Genomic DNA, 19,276 nt, shown 5'->3' with positions numbered 1-19,276 from the left:
CCTTCTTTCTTTGCGTGAACATTTGGGCGGTGTTATGCAAATCTTCCCACAGTGACGTAGACATGTGGGGGCGTGTTTAAACGAGGCGTTTTAGGAGGGCGTGGACAAGTCTTAACTTTTATAAAGAATATCTCTTTGGGTTTGAGACTTTAGTCTTTGTAACTTAAGGGATCTTTTCTATTCACGAACAGCCTGTAACACTCCAAAGAGAAAGGAAAACTTGAAATCGCATCATATGACCCCTTTAAGTGTGACCCACTGCATATTTAACAAAAGCGAATTGTGACATGGCTAACATGCTGCACAACATCTACTTTTGTGTTCTTCAAAAGAAAGAAAGTCATGCGGGTTTGCAACAGCATGAGGGTGAGTAAACGATTACATAATCTTCTCTTTGAGTGAACTACCCCTTTAACAATACACAAAAAGTCAACATGGTGACAAGCTAAACACATAAAACACATTACACACGTTGTTTACAGATTACTTAACGGTTTCAAAAAGAAAATAGTTACTTAATAATATTCTAACAGACACAAAAGATTGAGTTTCATGTAATCCATCACAATGCATGAAGATAAACGCTGCATACTAGTTCTGTGACTTGCTAATTTGTTTTCAGTGGTTTCTCTCTGGAAGCTAAATTTCTCATGAAGCATTTGCAACAATTCTCTAAGAATAAAACTGGGCAGATCGTTTAACATTCGCTTTGAGCCTCTGCCTGTAGTTTTTTAAGGATGTGTCGACAGCTAATCAGCATCATCAGTTCCGTTCATCAATACCGGTCTATGACTGACAGACACCTTGCATTAAAGCCATCTACCAACAAACGCATGTTTGATAAAGCAGAGCTTTAATTTTCCACACTCCTAAGCTGGTCAAGAGGAGATTTCGACACCAAGGCGTGTTGACATGAGCGATCAACACACAAACATTCACACACGTACCTCATCACTGATCTGGACGTATCCATTAAGCGTTGGCACAACAAATGACCAGAACAAGCGGCTTGTCAAAAGCTTAGATCGGCATTGTTATCGGACGGCAGACCTTCGATCATGTCAGAGATTATGTAAAAAGAAATGATAAAGAACTGTATAATCATAGGGGTGGTGCTCGTGCCTGTGTTTGCTGGTCATGCTCTCATTTCATAGGACAATAATCTGCGTCTCCTTCGCGGTGTTAACGGTAGATGAAGGACCGAGTCTAAGAGCCACTCACTGCCACCTACCGAGAAGTATGAGGCACAGTATAATATTATATTATATCAAGCATAGACACAATGTCTATGATATCAAGGTCCACCCAGTATCTTGTACATTTGAAAACGTCATTATATACACTTACATGAGTCATATCCATAGCGTTATAAATAATTTAATTTTATTACATTTTTTAAAAATAAACAATTATGGGAGTACACATCTGCAAAATACAAATCTGAAATACATACATAACTTAAAAGTAATAAATAAAAATAAATAACTTTAAAAAAATAAATAATTATTAGCCCTGAATTTATTCTGTATTATTTGTCTTTTATTCCTTTCTGTATTTAATATATTTCATTTATTAAATCTCTTTTATTAAATCTCTTTTGTTTTGTAGACTATTTTCTTTATTTTTAACTTTATTTTAGTCTATATTAATAATGCGTAATATTATTAGTAAAGCAATAATAAACCGTTTAAATGTTATGTGGTAGTAGGCCTATGTATATTTTGTTCACGTGAAACCCAGTCTGCATTTTTATTTACATCTCACAACTCTGTGTAAAATACATGAATAACTTTAGATTATTCAAGCAAAAGAACATTTTGGTCACAAATGTGATCTCAGCTGATCTGTTCGGAAAAAAAGTAACGCATTCGCGCCACCTAAAGTAATAATATTGACTATACAAATAATATTGAATGATTTAAATTTCAGTTTATTGCGCGACAAGTAGATTCTGAAGAAATATGAGCTGAATCAATCTGGGTATTTTGATATTTAGGGAGTTGGCACTGAATCGATGTTATGCATTTGTCAAATGATTTTGATGAAAGACAGTGTCTTTCCCTTTAATTTACAGGCCTACATTCTTTAATTAGGGCATATTTTTGATCACTCTTTGATTTCAGTACTATTTCAAGCAGCAGTCAACACAGGTCATCCGTTGTCGACAGCAGTTCTGCTCCAGCTAGATTACTTCCTTAAGGGTATGTGCACATTTTGACCCCTTTGGACCTTTATAAAAAATTAGAAGTTGTTTATTACTGGAAGATATTTAAGTTGACTCAAATCATAGGCCTACACATTTTCTGCACTAAAACTGTTACACCCTTTGATCTAGGCCTATTTGCTTGCCTCCTGTTAGGAAAACAAAGAGAGACAGCGTGTGCAAGACCTTGATGCTGGGAATGTCTTGTCATATTGAAGTTCTCAAATTGATCCATCTACATCACATGAAAATTATTAAAGCAGCATTATCAATAAAATGCAGGACTGCTTTGCTGTGATTTGCATCATTTATTTCACATACAGGTGTTTCGGTAAAGTTTCTGAAGAACCAATTGTCCCTCAGTACACTTCAAATAAGAAGACAACGACAAAAGAACATGACAAATTTTTTTTAAAACTAGCACAAATGACAAAAAAAACCAACAACAAAATACAACTCAGGTGGACATAAACTGATAAGTTCACTGTTAAACCCAAAGATATTGCCAGTTTCTGCTGTCCAACTTGTGCCTGGCATGCCCATGATTCATACAATAAACATTTCAAGCCACAGGGCATATAGGAAACCTGTCTGAAGCTAATAAATTATTCTAACTAATAATAAGGAATAATGCCAATTATAAAAGAGGGGATCGTAAGAGTTATGAAAACATGGAAGTCAAAGGGACTCAGTAAGATTAAAATAACAATGAAATAATATATCGAACATCTATTTAGATTAAAAAAAGCAACATTCACTACTTTGCAAACAACTTGTATAGATATATCATCACACAGAAACCATTTTAATCCATTTTCAAATGTATACAAGCAAACTGTGAGAGAAATGACTATAGCAACCATGTTTGCAAACTCATCTTTCCATTTTAATAGCTAATCAAGGTTACTTCTTTAATATCAGCAGGCTTAATCCACCAAGCCGCTGCGTAACTGTGACCTTCCATCTTTTATTAATAGGTCGTGTCAGTAAACAATACTTTTATGCAATAATATGGAACCTGAAATGTATATACATATGCAATCTGAGACCCCAGAACACTTGAATGTGTTTGGTCACGTGAATGAAGGATGATGTGGTTATGAGGTGGACAGGGAATTAGGGAGGATTGAGGAAGCTATTTAAAGCAACTGGAAAATATTATCGGCCTTCTGGAGTGATTCACTCTGATTATTTTAAATAAGTGATGTCAAGAGCTTAGTTTCATTGATTATTATACAATAAAATACTCAAATCTAAAGCTGGTTATGTGTGTATATTCTAAAATGTTTATTTTAAATAAGTTTATTATTTAAAAAAAAAAAAATCATCATTTTGCATATAGATTCAAAGCATTGGTGCCGTATTTCACTCTGGCACAAATGAAATAATGTTTTCTCATTATGTGTAATTGTTTTAGAAGAACAAAGCATACTGGAAAATTTGAATGATTCATTTGCGCAGTTTATTTGAGCCATTTTCGCTTGCCTTTCTCATATTTCTAGTTAAAAAAAAACAAAAGAGAACAAAAGATAGTTCAGCACAAGTATGATTTGCAGCATCCCAATGAAGCCCCACCACAGGCATGCACCGTGGGTCCAGCATGCAGAGCAGCGCGACGCATGTCACTCCACATGGCACCGGGCTCTCACTAACTTCCTCCACCACCACAGATTTGCAGCATCTGAACTCTCCCGAGTTCTGTTACAGAGCTGTCTAGCAAAATGTTACCTTTACCGCCTTGCTTATTAAGAAAAAGAGACAGAAGAGTAGGGGAGAGAGATAGTGGATAATGGTTCAAGATGTAACACGTACAGGAATGTATAATGAAAGTTAATGAGTCTCCCTTAAAGAAAAGGCCAAAAGACTTTCATGGAATATTACTCTATGTACGGATGCCACATAATATCACCTTTTTAATGAATGTCCACTGATGTATGAAATTACAAAGAAAGGTGTGAGATGACATGGTATGCATGTGTTGCATGTTCACAGTATGTACAACTGAATGTGCATGCTCATGTGTTGTAGGGGATCATGGCTGTTTCCTGTGGGAGAATGGCAGGTCGGAGGTGAGAGGTCAGTGTCTAAGGGTCACAGTGAGCTAGAATGAGGTCAGACTCGGGGCAACTGCTTTTCAATGAATTCCTTCACAGCAGACATCTCCTGTAAAGCCAATCAGAGAGTGGTATGGGTGTTAGAACTAGCATGAACAAATAATACAGTTTTATTGTAACCACTGTACTGAAGCTAAAATAATATTTTGCATGATTTCAGTTCAGACCTCATCCCGTTATTAGTTTACATGAAGTGTCCTATAAAGAACAGGAGCTTGCTTCTAACTAAATCTAGGCAGTTCTTTGCAATATTTACATTACACTGTCAGGGAAAAAAAGTCACAAGGGCGGTACCCTTTCAATTAAATCACCTTTATACAACTAAAGTATGGAACATATAAGTACTTTTTGAAAAGGTACTGCCCCAATGACAGCTGTTGTACCCTGCTGTACCACTCAACAGTTTGGGATAGGTAATTTTTTGAAAGAAACTAATACTTTTATTCATCAAGGATGCATTCAATTGGTCAAAAGACAATACATGACCACAAGACCACAACAATTAAGACATACATAACGTTAAAAATGATTTCTGTTTCTTTTAATATAATGTCTTTTGAACAATCTAGTCATCAAAAAACATGTATCATGGTTTCCACAAAAAATTATGCAGCACAACTGTTTTCAACATTGATAACAATTAGGGAAAAAAAGTTTCTTAAGCACCTAATCAGCGTATTAGAATGATGTGACACTGAAGACTGGAGTAACAGCTGCTAAACATTCAGCTTTGCCATCACAGAAATAAATTACATTTTAAAATATATGTAAACAGAAAACAGTTATTTTAAATTGTAAGAATATTTCACAGTATTACTGTTTTTTGATCAATTAAATGCAGCCTTTATGAACATAATAAACTGTTTTCAAAAACGTCAAAAAGTAGTGTAGTAATACAGTAGTAATAAAAACTACTAATCAAAAGAAGACATAGGTAGGTCTAAAAATTTGAACATGGTAAAACATGATAAATTTAGGTTTCTGTGAGCGTAACAGATGAGTCTCACCTGAGGACAGGAGCTATGCATGAGACCCGGGTAGGTGCGGAAGGTGACATTCTGTGGGGAAACGATGTTCTTCAGCTTCTCTGCCGTCATGGCCCCGTACTGCGCCGGAATCATGGGATCCATCTCGCCATGACACTGCAGAATGGGAGTGTCCTTGTTTCCACTCCCACTTGCAGCCTAATGGATAAAAAAGCAGATCCATATTGACAGACATACCTATTTACATATATACATATTTATCCTCACACAAACTCACTGCTGACATTTTGTACCTGTGGGAAAGTCTTGTGAAGTGGAAGCCAACAACTAAGTCCGACAACACCCGCTAGTTGCTGCTGAGAGGTCAGAGCGGTGTAGAGAGAGAGAGCTCCACCCTGAAGAGTACAGACAGCAAAAGAGGAACTGAAAAGCACCTGCAGTGTCAGCCATTTGAGTGATAGTACTAACTTTCAGGATGGATCACTTACCTGAGAGAAGCCACCAAGAATGATACGATTGGATGGTATACCATTCTTTACCTCGTGATCGATGATGGCCTTTACTATTGAAGGAAAAGAGTGGTCTACACTTAGTGCCACAATCAAATTTCAACATATAACAATATTCTCTGGCATGAAGTGCCTCATGAACGTGACGTGACATTTGATGACAGACTAAGCTAATTTTTGGATGCTTGTTAGTGATGGGAAAGCTGTATTCAGGAAACTGTCCCAATGTGCACGTGTGTACAAAAACAAATTTTGCTCACGGTTCTCTGCTGCTCTCTTAATCCCTGCTTCATCTTCTGGTGATTCTGGGCTTAAGCCTGTCAGATCAAACCTGAAAAGAAAAACATTATACAAGAATTAAGGGAGAAATCCAAGAGTCCAATAGTGAAAATGCTTTTATTTAGCATATTATTAATACAATTTTCCCATATAATATAATATAATATATATCAAAAGAACAAAATGTATTTATTTGCTCACGGTTCTCTGCTGCTCTCTTAATCCCTGCTTCATCTTCTGGTGATTCTGGGCTTAAGCCTGTCAGATCAAACCTGAAAAGAAAAACATTATACAAGAATTAAGGGAGAAATCCAAGAGTCCAATAGTGAAAGTGCTTTTATTTAGCATATTATTAATACAATTTTCCCATATAATATAATATAATATATCAAAAGAACAAAATGTATTTAAAAATAAAAAATCTTTCTTTACCGTCACATTTAATCAATAATGCATCTTTACTGAATAAAAGTTTTCATTTCGTTCAAAAATCTTTCTGACTGAACAGTAGTGTATATTATATTAAATATTTGTTATAAATTAATAAGTATAACAATTTGAGTAACATGACAAATTAAAACTAAAATGAATTTCAGAATGTCTTAGTATTTTGTTTGTCCCTCTTTGCTTTGACCACAAGTATGTAACATCTGACCATGTGTACAAAGAGCCACTTGATTTGATTAATTACCTATAAGAGCACAGAATCTGAAATGCTTCTTCATTTTACTTCATAAATTTTCTTTGTTTTACATTTATCAAAAACCTAGGCATTATTTATTCTCAGGTTTAAATTACCACTGCGCATTTATGTACAGGTGCATCTCAATTATTTAATACACGAGTTTCACAATTTGAGTTGAATTACTGAAATAAATGAACTTTTCCACGACATTCTAATTTATTGAGATGCACCTGTATATGTACTAGATTTTAATGTTATCTACAGCAGAGGAAACTTACCATGAGGGCATAGTCATCTTCATGTTGAGAGTTACAGGGATTCGGGGTCTAGAGTCAAAGTATGATAGGCTTATGGTCAATAAATTACAAAGTAAATCAAGTGATACTAACATTTTTGTATTGCATAACAATCAACACATCAAAAAAAATATTTCACAGGTTTCCACTTACGCGTGTGGGCAGATGTATTTGATGTATGGCAGTCGAATAGACGTCATGGCATCAGCCCAGCCATGTCTATAATAAGTAACACCACAGGGTTATTTCTACACCAGGCCAGGGGGTATTAAAAGATCCTGCAACAGGCAGGTAATAAACAGAACGTACCCTGTGTCGCCCAAGCCATGAAGGAAGATCACCTGCAAAGTTTACAGAATAATACGGATGTGAAACTTATCTCTGCAAAGCCCAAAAGAGGCCAGATTTCCTGTCTGATGCTGACTTTGTGGTTATTTTATATGAAGATACTATCTCAATAGCAAACTTCAGCTTTCTATGAATCTATTCACCCTTTTCTTCCAATAAAGAAGGCAGCAGGCAGCCTATTTGAAGATTTGGACTGTAAATGTGAATCTGAGGAACAGTATAGGTTGTATGATGACTATTAAAAGAATGAACTTTCTGTCATCATTTAGTCACCCTCATGTCGTTCCAAACCCAAAAGAATTTAGTTAATCTTTGAGAGACAAATTAAGATATTTTTAATTAAACCTGAGAGGTCTGTCTCTCTTTTAAAGTCTAGGTAACCAAAACTTAGAAGATCTAAGAAGGTCATAGATTTGGTTTATTTGAAGGCTGGCCTGTGCAATGCTAATGAATAACTTGGACAAGATTAGAATTTAGTTAATGATTCGACTGGTCTCTCACCACAGCCGTTTCCTTCTCCGTCCCAGGCACTGTCAAGGCTTCAGAGAGCAGGGGTACAGACATGTTGTTGCCACACATACAATGTGAGGAGTGCTTTTAGGAAAATACAAAGACAAAATGTTCAAATGCAATCAGTACAAAATGTTTATGCAAAATAAAAAGGCCCAGGCAATAAGTGTTGGATATTAATGATACGAACCAGACGATTTTAGAAAGAAACGGTCAGCAGGCTGCAGAACGATTAACAAAAGTTGGTTTAATTACCAGTGTTACTTACTAAAGTCATTTCAACTAGCAATTCATGCCCATCTAAAGCTAAAATTGCTCTATTGCAGCTGCAGAGCATCTAGACTGAAAAAGAAAAAGCACTTTGAAAGGTAATGTAAAAATAACAGGGCGATTTAACCTACTGGATAAGCTCTGACGCTTATGTTAATCATACAGACGGAGGTTCATTTTGTGCTGGTGGCTGTGCGGGTCACAAGTAACGATTAACAAAAGTTGGTTTAATTACCAGTGTTACTTACTAAAGTCATTTCAACTAGCAATTCATGCCCATCTAAAGCTAAAATTGCTCTATTGCAGCTGCAGAGCATCTAGACTGAAAAAGAAAAAGCACTTTGAAAGGTAATGTAAAAATTACAGGGCGATTTAACCTACTGGATAAGCTCTGACGCTTATGTTAATCATACAGACATAGGTTCATTTTGTGCTGGTGGCTGTGCGGGTCACAAGTTTGTACTTGCAGACATCTGCTTAATATGAGTTCTCAGAAAACTGTTTCTAAAGCAGCCTAAAATGAAAACCACGGGTCCCTGTTTTCCTGGAATCACATGACAGCACTAAGAAATTGAATCTTGACAGCTGCAGGAGGCAAAACTCTCCAGTTTAATGGTTTCATTCGTCTTTGAGTGGCCTGGGTGACCGTATCACAAGTTTAAACCTTTAGTGTTTCAACACTTGAATGAACTCCATGTGCCAGTCTTGGTTTTATGGGTCAGTCTGTCTTTAGTACTGCACATGTTATCAAATACTTATATCAAATCATCTGCATTCTCCACTAAATTCCAGAAAAATACACCTTTTCAACGAAAGTGCATGGTCTCCATATGCATTTGATTACACCATGACTTATACACATTACTAAATGACTGTATTGATAATCTCTAATGCGTCAGTGCGATAATCCTTCTCACGAATCCTGCTATGAATACCACGATCATATTTAAAAAGAATGGGAAGAAAGGGATGGGCAGCGAAAACAATAGAGAAACGGGCGAAGCTTAGCTCATTTTTTTCCAACCTGGCGGAATCAAGGACAGGGTACATGTATAAATAAATCCGCCTGGTCTTTTCATTAACGACATGATCGCAGTTAGGCAGCTTAATCCTGTTTCGCCTGTATGATTGTCACAATGAATCCACAGCCTCATAGATGGAGCTATCTGGCTCTCTACCCCCGCGAATAATCCCACAATTACGCTACTCAACGACAAGTTTGCGCCTTTATAGCTAGCGATAAAGCCAAGGTCAGGGAGTAGATTAAAATTTAGGGTTCAGCCAGGAAAAAAGCAGATATAAACAGCGGCCCACTGCTACAAATTTATCGACTCACCGCTTGCTATCCCAGGTCACAACGGAACTTCCGCTCCTTCTGCCGAAGAGGGGCGGAGTCATGGCGCTGTGATGTCACCGCATTTGTTCAACCGCGTGAGCTTGAATGTTGCAAATGTTCAACGAAACGCACTAATGACTAAATGTCTCTAAACATTTTTAGCTAGTAATCTGTAAATAATACATTATTTTGTAAGCGTAAGGCCACAACGTAATTCAAAATGTTAATTTTCTGAATTGTGCGTTTTTTACAATCACAATAAAAGGTTATTTTAAGACTTTAGAAAATAACTATTTTTGTCACTTTATTTTTATTTATTTATTATTTTTAAATCTATTAAACACATACCACTATAGACCGCAAATTTTTTTTTATATTTAAATTGTCTATTATTTAGCCCATCACACACCACTACAGCACTTTCTTTAACATCTGGGCCCAGCTGTAACACACCTTTTAAGTCAAGAAACCCGTTAGTTATACAAAATATCTAAGCGTTTTCTGAAGTGGTTTATTGTATTACAGCAACAAAAAAAATGTTATGCTGCAGTGAAGAGCAATGGATTTGTAGTGATGGATGTTCAAAGTGTTTGTCCACTGCTCCTGTCACAATAGACATTTATATGTGAACTTGAACTGAAACTGTAGAAGTGCACCATTAATTAACTAATAGCAGAATAATAGAAGTTGTTGTAAAATGTGTGATATGAAATGCCAAATGTAAAATTAACCAGGAAATTATCTTGAAAACTTTCTTTTTACACAAATTACATGAATCCATCAATGTTATACACTTTGAGGACTCAATTAAAACACATTTTGTGGTTTTTAAATGTCAGATTTTTTACCTAAGGTAATAATGCAAAACAATATTAAATTAATGTATAAGACATTGTAAAAATGAGAATAAGAACAACAAAATTTCCACTATATAGCATTCTTTAGAGATGGTTTTTAAGGAACAGACTTCTTGCACAGCTCATCTGTTCTGTTTGTTGAAGCATACACTTTTTATTTGACATAAGCATACATTAAGTAATTATGCTTATATAGCCTAAGGTTTACTGGCACATTAGCAGAATTGCAGATGAACAAACCCTTGTGAAGAAAACCCTGTTGAACACATCAAAGAACACATAGGCTCTCTCAGTTTATCATCTCACCGTTATCAAAACTCATGCACACTTTTATAGTTTCACACAGCACACGTGAGATTCTCTCTCCTCCATTTGTCATGATATGAACTGTGTTTGGGGTGTAATAGTTTCCACTTTGTGATCTGCTGGGTTGGCTGCTGCTTCATAGTTGCAGATTGTGACTTCATGCCTATGAGCCTGAAAGAGAGAGAAAAAGATACTAGATGAAGGTGACTGCAAAAATACAGATGCTTCTGGATTTCTTTAACTTATTTTTCTCGCCGAAGCAAAACAAATATTAACAGAAACAGCAACACCAGCATAATATTGCCATAATATGGCGCATCTTCCACCAGTTATGATGGAAGTGTTTTTGTTGTTATAGCAAGATATGTTTTATTCAATACTGACCTCTGTGTACTCTCCCCGCAGACCAATGTAATACACACGAGTGGATTCTGCCCCAAAGTTTCGAGTTATGTGGATTGATAAGTGCTGCACGTTGGAGAATCTTGCAATCCTATATAAAACATTTGCACATGATCAACATAGATTTATAATGTCCAACATACAGGATATTGATGCATGTTAACATATTTAAAATTGCTTACTTGGTTGGATACTCAAGCTCAGCAAGCGGATCCCTGTTTAGACGAAACGCTTGCTCTGGCTCTCTGCTTGTATCGTCAAATGACATTTGAGGGATGTTCTTGTACCTGCTCAAAAAGCACCCAGTTGCAACACTCATTCGTGGAAATTGTAACTGCATTATTCATACGTGATGCTGCAAGAGATTTTGTTTATATATATATATATATATGGCTAAAAAAAACTACTCAGAAAAGCTGAGAAAAGAGCTTTCAGCAAACGATCCAGCGTCAGTATGGACTGGTCTGAGGAACATCATTTAGGCAAATTGTTTACAAATTATATTAAATAGACGATAATTAAGAACAGAAAAGAAACTGAAATGGATTCTGCTTGCAACAAATCTTACGGTATATTGAACAGAAGCTCCTCGTCAGCATCGCTTTCAACAAACTGAAAATAAAACAGGAGACATACATTAAAACAAACAGAACAGCAATCTGACAACCGAGTTTATTAAAATCAGTTTATTTAATTTTACTTAGAAGAGTTCATATAAAGTAAAATAAACATACATATATGCAACCAGAAATAATGATCCCTTTCAGCTTCACGCTACCTGTAAACCTGCAGATTTAACCATATGCACCAACTGTATCCATTTCTGTCGGTAAACCACTCAGTATTTAGGCAAATTGTTTACAAATTATATTAAATAGACGATAATTAAGAACAGAAAAGAAACTGAAATGGATTCTGCTTGCAACAAATCTTACGGTATATTGAACAGAAGCTCCTCGTCAGCATCGCTTTCAACAAACTGAAAATAAAACAGGAGACATACATTAAAACAAACAAAACAGCAATCTGAGTTTATTAAAATCAGTTTATTTAATTTTACTTAGAAGAGTTAATATAAAGTAAAATAAACATACATATATGCAATTAAGTATGTAAGAAAATACAGAAGTGTCTTAATTCGCGGTTTGACTCTATTCTACAGGATAACGTAGCGTCTGTCACACCTCCTGCATAACTAAGCTAGGTTAATTGGTACCTTCGCCCTGTCAGTGCGTTGATCCCAAGGCTTGAACACCAGTTTACCGTCTCCGTCTCGGCTCTCATTCAAACACTGAAGCTTCTCGATATCAATGCGTCTGTACAGCTCATATTCCACACCTCGCTCTGCTGGTTCGTGATCGCATTCACAGCAACCGTGGCCGTGTCCGCCGCCGTGGCCGTGTCCAGACATGGCGTGAACTTGCAGTTCGGGACCGAAAAAGTGCCGAAACACTCAAGATTAAGCTTACTGGAGAGATACGTACGACTGCTCTTCTCTAGTAGGAGCTTCTGTGACATATGCTAAAATCGTAGTTACGCAGGTGGTAGAAGTGGGAAAGTACACAACACGCAAATACGAAACGTGGAACGTGATTGGACCACAAAAAAACAAGGGAACCAATGAGGAGTAGTGTTTGGAGTCGCGTTCTTGTGACGCATTAACGTATCGTTGGTCGCTTCGCGTCATCGTAAAGTGGAAAGAAAACAAGCTGTGCCATTGAAGTGATTCAGATAAATAAATATTACATTATTTACTCGGGCTAATGTTGTTTTAAACCTGTATCATTATCTTTTTTAGCTTTAACACAAAGGTTAGATGTTTTTGGCATAATGACCGCCACCTTTTACTGTCTTTAGTGGTCTACTGACGAAAAGGAAGTCATACAAGTTGAGACATGAGACCAAGTAAAAAAATTACTTAATTTCCATCTTAGGTGATAGCACAGAGTAATAGTGAAAAGTTGAAAATTAAAACATAACCCAGATGTAAAACACCCATAAATATATACACAAATAAGAACATGGTGAGAGCAACACATGGATTTTATTAAAAATGTCCATAGAACACTTAATAAAATCTATTAAAACGACTTGATCTTTCATTCAAGGCAAGGTCCAGGACTGCCAGGTCCAAGATTTAAAATAAATATGGTGGTGTGGAAGTGTAAAGTCCTTGAACTTTTTACATCTCATCTCTTTCTCCCTCTCACTACAATAAAATCGTATACCTAGTCCCATGAAAATGCAATGATTATTGTAAGCAATTAAATAAACATATAACAGAGAGTCTGGGTTTTGGTGTCACATGGTAATCCGTAGTGTACCACTTGTTTTCAGTGTTTGTAAAACGCTTACAACATGCTATGACATAATTGAGTGTGGATGGTTGTTGATGCAGATATTTTCTGTGATTGCGTCCAGTGAGCTGTACTGATAATATTAAAAAGCATAAAAAGATAAGAGGCGAGAGGGCATTGCACATTTCCTATGAAGCATTACAGCAAAAAAAAAAATTTCCTCTTCCAGTCGCTCTCTCTTCTATCACACACACAAAAACATTTTTCCTTTTACCGCCGAGAAAATCTGTTCTTGAATGCCTTGATAGTCTTAGCCATCATTGGAGCAACTTCTGAAAAACAAAAAGCAGAAAAAGTGGTAAAACACATTCAAACAACCCGTTCAAGCAATTAAATGAGCAAATATTGGACATGATCTTAATAACATTAACGGTGATATACAATACATAAATATCTGTAAAATAAATATGTAAAGATAAACATTTAACAGCAACAACATTTCCTCTTAGACTCACTTTTGACCTGCGGTTTGTCTCTAGCACTATGAGCACCAGCACTGCTGGGAGCAGAAGGGCGTGAGGAGGACTCAGGGGGGCTGCTAAAAGAAGACTGACCACCATCACTGGATTTGCTGTAAGCACTGTAGTTTGTTGCTGGTCTGATCCTGTATATGAAGAATTAGCATAATATTTCAATGGAGCTACAAAAAACTAAATAAAATCCTTCTCTTTTTTTGTTTGGAAGAAAAGCAGATTGTCAGCCAAAACGTCATGATAAAGATTCATCTACATGACTAATGACATCTTTGTGACTAATGCAGCATTCACTTACTTGGCAGATGGAGGAGCAGCGCTTGTGCTGGTAGAACCATTTTTAGTGCCAAACTTCTCCTGTATACGGCGGACATCTCGCGGAGGCTTAGCGACAGAGTTGACAAAAGCCATTTTAACCTGCCGCCCTGTTTAGAAGTGAACAATACAGAGAAAACACGGAGTTGTTATTATTGTGAACAGTTTACTTAATCCTCGCCTACATTTTTATTGCACTCACTGAGCTACAATGTTAACATTTTCTATGCAAAGATCTATGCAATAAGTTTGATCTAAGAGTATTGATTACTGCCTGTGTGTACCTTTAGGTTTCTTTGCATGGGCAGAGGTGATGTTCTCTGTGAGCTTGCGCAGACGCTCTTCCCTTTCTTCATGGAGCCGGAGATACAGCTCCCTCCAGGATTCATACTCTTGTCGAGGGTCATGTTTAAAATCCCGCTGACAGTGTTTCATCCACAGATCATCTGACTCTTCTGTGAAATACTGAGTAGAGAGGCTTGAAATTAAAGATTAGTCCAAAAATAAGCCCTAAATAAATCACCATGCTAAGCTCTAACGAGAAAACTTTGAATGCAGTGTTGTTCTTAAGATAAGTATTATGACTGAGAATGTAAACAAAAGTTTGGGGTCTATAAGATTTTTTAATGTTTTTGGAAAAAAGTCTCTTATGCTCATCAAGCCTGCATTTATTTGATCAAAAATACAGTAAAATTGTAAGAATATTGTGAAATATTCCTATTTTAATATATTTTAAAATGTAATTTATTGCTTCAGAAATCATTCTAATATGCTGATTTGGTGCTCAAGAAACATTTCTTATCAATGATGAAAACAGATTTTTGTGGAAACCATCATACCTTTTTCCTGGAGTCTTTGATGAATAGAAAGTACAAAAGAACAGCATTTATTTGAAATATTATAAATTTGTAACATTATTTGTCATCATTTGTAACATTACAAATGTCTTTACTGTCACTGTTGATCAACTGAATGCATCTTTGCTAAATCAAAGTATTAATTTCTTTAAAAAAATCTTACTGACCCACACGTTTGAACAGTAGTGTACATGGTTTCAAAACTGAATAGAATACATGAAAAAGACACAAGCAGTTTAGTAAGAGAACCAGATCAGAGATTAGATTAGAACTGTGAAATAAATCATCTGCATGTGACTGTGTTGACACATACTGGATTACACTGCTCAATCCGGTAAAGCTGCTCAGGAGTGCATCTCTCCAGAACCGGTTCCAGAATCTCGAATGGCACTCCACCCACTTCATCAATTGCTAAGAGAATGCAAGAAATACCAGTAAAAAGACGATTCATTTCAGGTCAATTGGTGGTTAATACTTCAGCCAGCCTGAAACAACATGGCATCCTTTACAGATGTGATTTGAACTTGGTGTCTTCACATTTCTCACACACATCAGACTGCGACTCTTGATTATATAGGGTTTAACTGACCCAGTAACAGCACATTAGGGCTAAAGACTATACTAAAACGTTTAATCAATAATTACTATTATAACAAATGATCAGAGAATGAGAAAACTTACAATCTATATTGTTCTGTAGGACTCTGATGCACTGTTCATACAGAGACATCATTTTCGGCAAATACGAAGTCTTGGACCCCGAGTACACCACCATTTTAGAGTTCAGTCTTCGACCTGCGTAGCCACCATCCTCTTCCTCATATGACAGTGGGACTGGAGGAGAAAAACATGAGTCCATGCAGAAAAAAATCATTGGGATTTATACACTTAAGATTGTTTTTTAATTCAGATTCTTTTAGGTTATAAAACCGAAAACCGCATACCTTTGCGCCTCTGGGGGGACAGTGGTGTAAGATCAATGGAGGGCAGTGGTCTGTAGTTGGGCTGGATGGCTGGCAAAGGGATATCAGGCAGTGTGGGAACCACATCCACTACCTGGAGAAATAATGATTAGAAATCCTTCGACACATGGACAAAAGCTGGTTTCCCATCACCTAGTCTGAGAAACAAGTTCAGCCTCACCTTCCTGCGTTTCTCTGGAACAGGCGTGGTCATGGAGGAAGAGGATGGCTTTGAGTGTTTACTACTGGTCCCATTGGCTTTGCCAGACTTAGAGGAAGCAGAAGGAATCGAGGCAGGAGGCTGAGGGGGTCGCGAGGATTGCTTTTTCTTCTTTTTGCTTGGGGTCGGAGCATCGTATGTGACTCCTGCATCAGCATCACACGCATGCGTCGCGCTGCTCACATGTGCAGCTTTGGCCAATAATGAGCCGGCGTTCGGACGTGGAACACGGAAGCCTTCACTGTGCTTACTGCGTTAACCGCGTAAGGATAATGACAGGGAAGAAAAGAGATTGCTGAATAAAGTTATTATTTTGTTTTATTTTTGCGCACAAAAAGTATTCTCGTCGCTTCATAAAATTATTGTAGAACCACTGTAGTCACATCGACAGTTTTAACGACGTCTTTAGTACCTTTATGGGTTCAGCCTCACCTTCCTGCGTTTCTGTGGAACAACAGACGTGGTCTTTGAGGAAGAGGATGGCTTTGAGTGTTTACTACTGGTCCCATTGGCTTTGCCAGACTTACAGGAAGCAGAAGGAATCGAGGCAGGAGGCTGAGGGGGTCGCGAGGATTGCTTTTTCTTCTTTTTGCTTGGGGTCGGAGCATCGTATGTGAGAAAGGATTCGAAAGACATAGTTGGAGCCTCATATGGCTCCTCATCCTCATCCACTGGCTCTGGAATTTCCCTCCTCTCCCTTGATTTTCCTTAAAGGCAAAGGCAATTCAAGTAAAACCATATAAAACTCAATTTTAAAGGGTTAGTTCACCCAAAAATGAAAATTCTGTCATTAATTACTCACCCTCATGTCGTTCTCATGTCGTTCGGATTTGATCAAAAATATCTCAATTTGTTTTCTGAAGATGAACGAAGGTCTTAGGGGTGTGGACCGACATGAGGGTGAGTAATTAATGACAGAATTTTCATTTTTGGGTGAACTAACCCTTTAAGTTATTAACTGAGAGGAAGTGTATAAAATTGATCAAAAGTGACAGTAAATCCATTTTTAATGTTACAAAAGATTTCAAATAAATGCTGTTTTTGTTTACTTTCTATTCATCAAATGGCGTGAAAAAAATAGTTTCACAAAAAAATATAAAGCAACACAACTGTTTGATTATAATAAGAAATGCTTCTTGAGCAGCAAATCAGCATACTAGAATGATTTCTGAAGGATCATGTGACACTGAAGACTGGAGTAATGACTGCTGAAAATTCAGCTTTGCCATTACAGAAATAAATTACTTTTTAAAAATGTATTACAAGAGAAAAAATATTTTAAATTGTAATAACACATATTCACAATATGACTATATAATATATCAATAATATATTCACAATATGACTGTTTTTACTGTATTTTTAATCAAATAAATACAGCCATGGTGAGTATAAGAGACTTCTTTAGGGATATTGTCATGTCAACCACAATAAAAGCAAGCAAAACTTTCTTACCATCACTTCCTCCTTTCTTTTCCCTTTTGCTTTCGTGTGGGCTTAAATGTCGATTGTGTTTAGATTTGTGACTCGTCCCACCCTGTTGCTCTCTGTCGGCTCTATGCGACCTCTCCTCACTGCTGCCGACACCCGTGGGACGATTCTTCCGTCTCTCCTGTTCCCGAATGTCTTGGGAATTGTGCTCTCTGACTGGCTCTTTGTGTGGCTTGCTGTGCCTCATGTCATTGCGTGGGGGACTGGGCTCTGGCTCCTCTTCAGGAGGGCTTTCATATTCATCTGACTGATACTCCCTTGCACTACTGTGCCTGTACTGAGAGCTGTAGTGCAGTGGAGGGGAGGGGGAGTAGCCATGTTGGTATCCCATCTCTTCATGTTGTTCCTCCTCCATAAGTGGAGGCTCATCTGGAGACCGCTCCCGGACTCGTTTGTGCCCTCCAGACTCATTAATGCGTGAGTGGGAACGCCCTTCCTTTACATTTGGTCTTTTGATAAACATGAAACATACAACATAACTTATTCATCTCTTATCTCAGAAGCCAACAACACCCCAAACAGGGTTCCAAAATTATTACCCGCCAAACATCAAACCTGAGTAAAACTCATCAGCACTGGTAACTTCTGGTACTGGTAACCGTTCAAAGGTTTGGGGTCAGTAAGATTTTTAAAAATATACTGTATACATTTACTTTTATTTAGCAAGAATTCATTCAATCTATTTCAAACAAATGCAGTTCTTTTGAACTAGTTATCAAAGAATCCAGAAAAACAAAATGTATCATGGTTTCCATTAGGGGTTGCACAGACTAATCGACTAGTCGACTTCAATGCTCTGCCATAACGCTTTAAGCTCGACTTCGACTAGTCGCTGGTCCTATAGAGGGCGCAACAGGATAAGAAATCTTTGAAGGACTTCCACATTTACGCTCCGTATCCAAATAGTTAAAATGACAAATAAATGCATACTCTGAAAGCGCTCCAGAAGAAATGTGAGATTATATTACTGGATGCTCGAAATTGAACGGGAGAATGCACATTTTAAACCGCTTATTGTACAGGTGGGTAAATTAATCGCCGTTCTAATCTAATGCGTTGCTGCACTGTAACGCACACACATTACAAATCATACTCTGCACGGTTGAGTACATAGTGCATAAGTACATAGTGTATAAGTACATAGTGTATAAGTGCGTCATTTGGGACGCAGCTAGTAGCTCGTACATCATGCGCAGATCGCGCGCACACAGAATCATTCAGCACGGAAATGTATTGTCAAGCCATAGCTGTGCACAAGGTGTTTATCACAGCTCCAGACTTATTTGTTCATTAATGACGTCATCAGCGACTAGTCGACTTTGACTCGACTTTCATCACATAAAAGTCGACTTTAAAAAATCAGAAGTCATTCAACCCCTAGTTTCCACAAAAATATTAGGCAGCAAAACTTATTCTTAAGAAGCAAATCCACATATAACAATGATTTCTGAAGGATCATGTGACACTGAAGACTTGAGTAATGGCTGCTGAAAATTTAGC

General features: G+C 37.2%; 4 protein-coding genes across 8 annotated transcripts in view; all 4 read right to left on the bottom strand.

Moving 5' to 3' along the window:
• The window catches only part of LOC107706216 (ankyrin repeat and IBR domain-containing protein 1-like), a 33,274-nt gene extending 32,122 nt beyond the window's left edge, over positions 1-1,152 (bottom strand). For all 3 annotated transcript variants that reach the window (XM_016509844.1, XM_016509846.1, XM_016509847.1), the window contains exon 1: positions 948-1,152. Coding sequence is in view for 1 of the 3 variants with exons in the window: in XM_016509847.1 (XP_016365333.1) it covers positions 948-973 (26 nt within the window). In the remaining 2 variants the exon portion in view is untranslated. The remainder of the gene's footprint in view (positions 1-947) is intronic.
• Positions 1,153-2,496: 1,344 nt separating this feature from the next.
• On the bottom strand, positions 2,497-9,617 carry LOC107706215 (acyl-protein thioesterase 2-like). 3 transcript variants are annotated; one of them, XM_016509843.1, is made up of 11 exons: positions 9,537-9,582; positions 8,121-8,151; positions 7,922-8,014; positions 7,382-7,413; positions 7,226-7,291; positions 7,055-7,102; positions 6,293-6,363; positions 5,792-5,865; positions 5,597-5,698; positions 5,325-5,501; positions 2,497-4,366 (listed from the first exon to the last, which is right to left on the bottom strand). In XM_016509843.1, exons 3-11 carry the CDS (start codon positions 7,997-7,999, stop codon positions 4,316-4,318), a joined length of 699 nt encoding a protein of 232 aa, XP_016365329.1. In that variant the 5' UTR covers positions 8,000-8,014; positions 8,121-8,151; positions 9,537-9,582; the 3' UTR covers positions 2,497-4,315. The 3 variants fall into 3 exon arrangements, with proteins under 3 accessions (XP_016365329.1, XP_016365328.1, XP_016365327.1); XM_016509842.1 differs by lacking the exon at positions 8,121-8,151 and having other exon boundaries at positions 9,537-9,617; XM_016509841.1 differs by lacking the exons at positions 8,121-8,151; positions 9,537-9,582 and adding an exon at positions 8,199-8,263.
• A 746-nt stretch (positions 9,618-10,363) lies between these two features.
• On the bottom strand, positions 10,364-12,694 carry LOC107706213 (PITH domain-containing protein 1-like). Its single transcript, XM_016509840.1, has 5 exons — positions 12,318-12,694; positions 12,037-12,080; positions 11,284-11,388; positions 11,084-11,192; positions 10,364-10,870 (listed from the first exon to the last, which is right to left on the bottom strand). Exons 1-5 carry the CDS (start codon positions 12,510-12,512, stop codon positions 10,769-10,771), a joined length of 555 nt encoding a protein of 184 aa, XP_016365326.1. The 5' UTR covers positions 12,513-12,694; the 3' UTR covers positions 10,364-10,768.
• A 474-nt stretch (positions 12,695-13,168) lies between these two features.
• LOC107706212 (transcription elongation factor B polypeptide 3-like) overlaps positions 13,169-19,276 on the bottom strand; it is an 8,291-nt gene continuing 2,183 nt past the window's right edge. Inside the window, exons 4-12 of the mRNA XM_016509839.1 lie at positions 17,741-18,225; positions 16,718-16,992; positions 16,048-16,159; positions 15,785-15,937; positions 15,417-15,514; positions 14,531-14,711; positions 14,230-14,356; positions 13,914-14,062; positions 13,169-13,730 (exon numbers count right to left, since the gene is read on the bottom strand). Of these exons, the coding sequence (XP_016365325.1) occupies positions 13,669-13,730; positions 13,914-14,062; positions 14,230-14,356; positions 14,531-14,711; positions 15,417-15,514; positions 15,785-15,937; positions 16,048-16,159; positions 16,718-16,992; positions 17,741-18,225 (1,642 nt within the window). The 3' untranslated portion in view covers positions 13,169-13,668. The remainder of the gene's footprint in view (positions 13,731-13,913; positions 14,063-14,229; positions 14,357-14,530; positions 14,712-15,416; positions 15,515-15,784; positions 15,938-16,047; positions 16,160-16,717; positions 16,993-17,740; positions 18,226-19,276) is intronic.

Source organism: Sinocyclocheilus rhinocerous, unplaced genomic scaffold (genome assembly GCF_001515625.1).
Source record: "Sinocyclocheilus rhinocerous isolate Xijiao unplaced genomic scaffold, SAMN03320098_v1.1 scaffold53, whole genome shotgun sequence".
Taxonomy (NCBI): domain Eukaryota; kingdom Metazoa; phylum Chordata; class Actinopteri; order Cypriniformes; family Cyprinidae; genus Sinocyclocheilus; species Sinocyclocheilus rhinocerous.
The sequence above is the reverse complement of the archived record's forward strand: the minus strand, read 5'-3'. Positions and strand labels throughout refer to the sequence as shown.

Bases quoted from the DNA above. Each gene is read 5' to 3' on its own strand.
- LOC107706215 (XM_016509841.1), bottom strand. The intron at 5,866-6,292 runs GTGAGCAAATAA...TTCCTTCAATAG, and splicing joins TAAGAGAGCAGCAGAGAACC to TAAAGGCCATCATCGATCAC. The intron at 4,367-5,324 runs GTGAGACTCATC...TTGGCTTTACAG, and splicing joins TGCATAGCTCCTGTCCTCAG to GAGATGTCTGCTGTGAAGGA.
- LOC107706213 (XM_016509840.1), bottom strand. From the start codon at position 12,512: ATGTCTGGACACGGCCACGGCGGCGGACACGGCCACGGTTGCTGTGAA. The intron at 12,081-12,317 runs GTACCAATTAAC...TTTTATTTTCAG, and splicing joins AACGCACTGACAGGGCGAAG to TTTGTTGAAAGCGATGCTGA. The intron at 11,389-12,036 runs GTAAGATTTGTT...CTTTTTGAGCAG, and splicing joins GAGCTTCTGTTCAATATACC to GTACAAGAACATCCCTCAAA.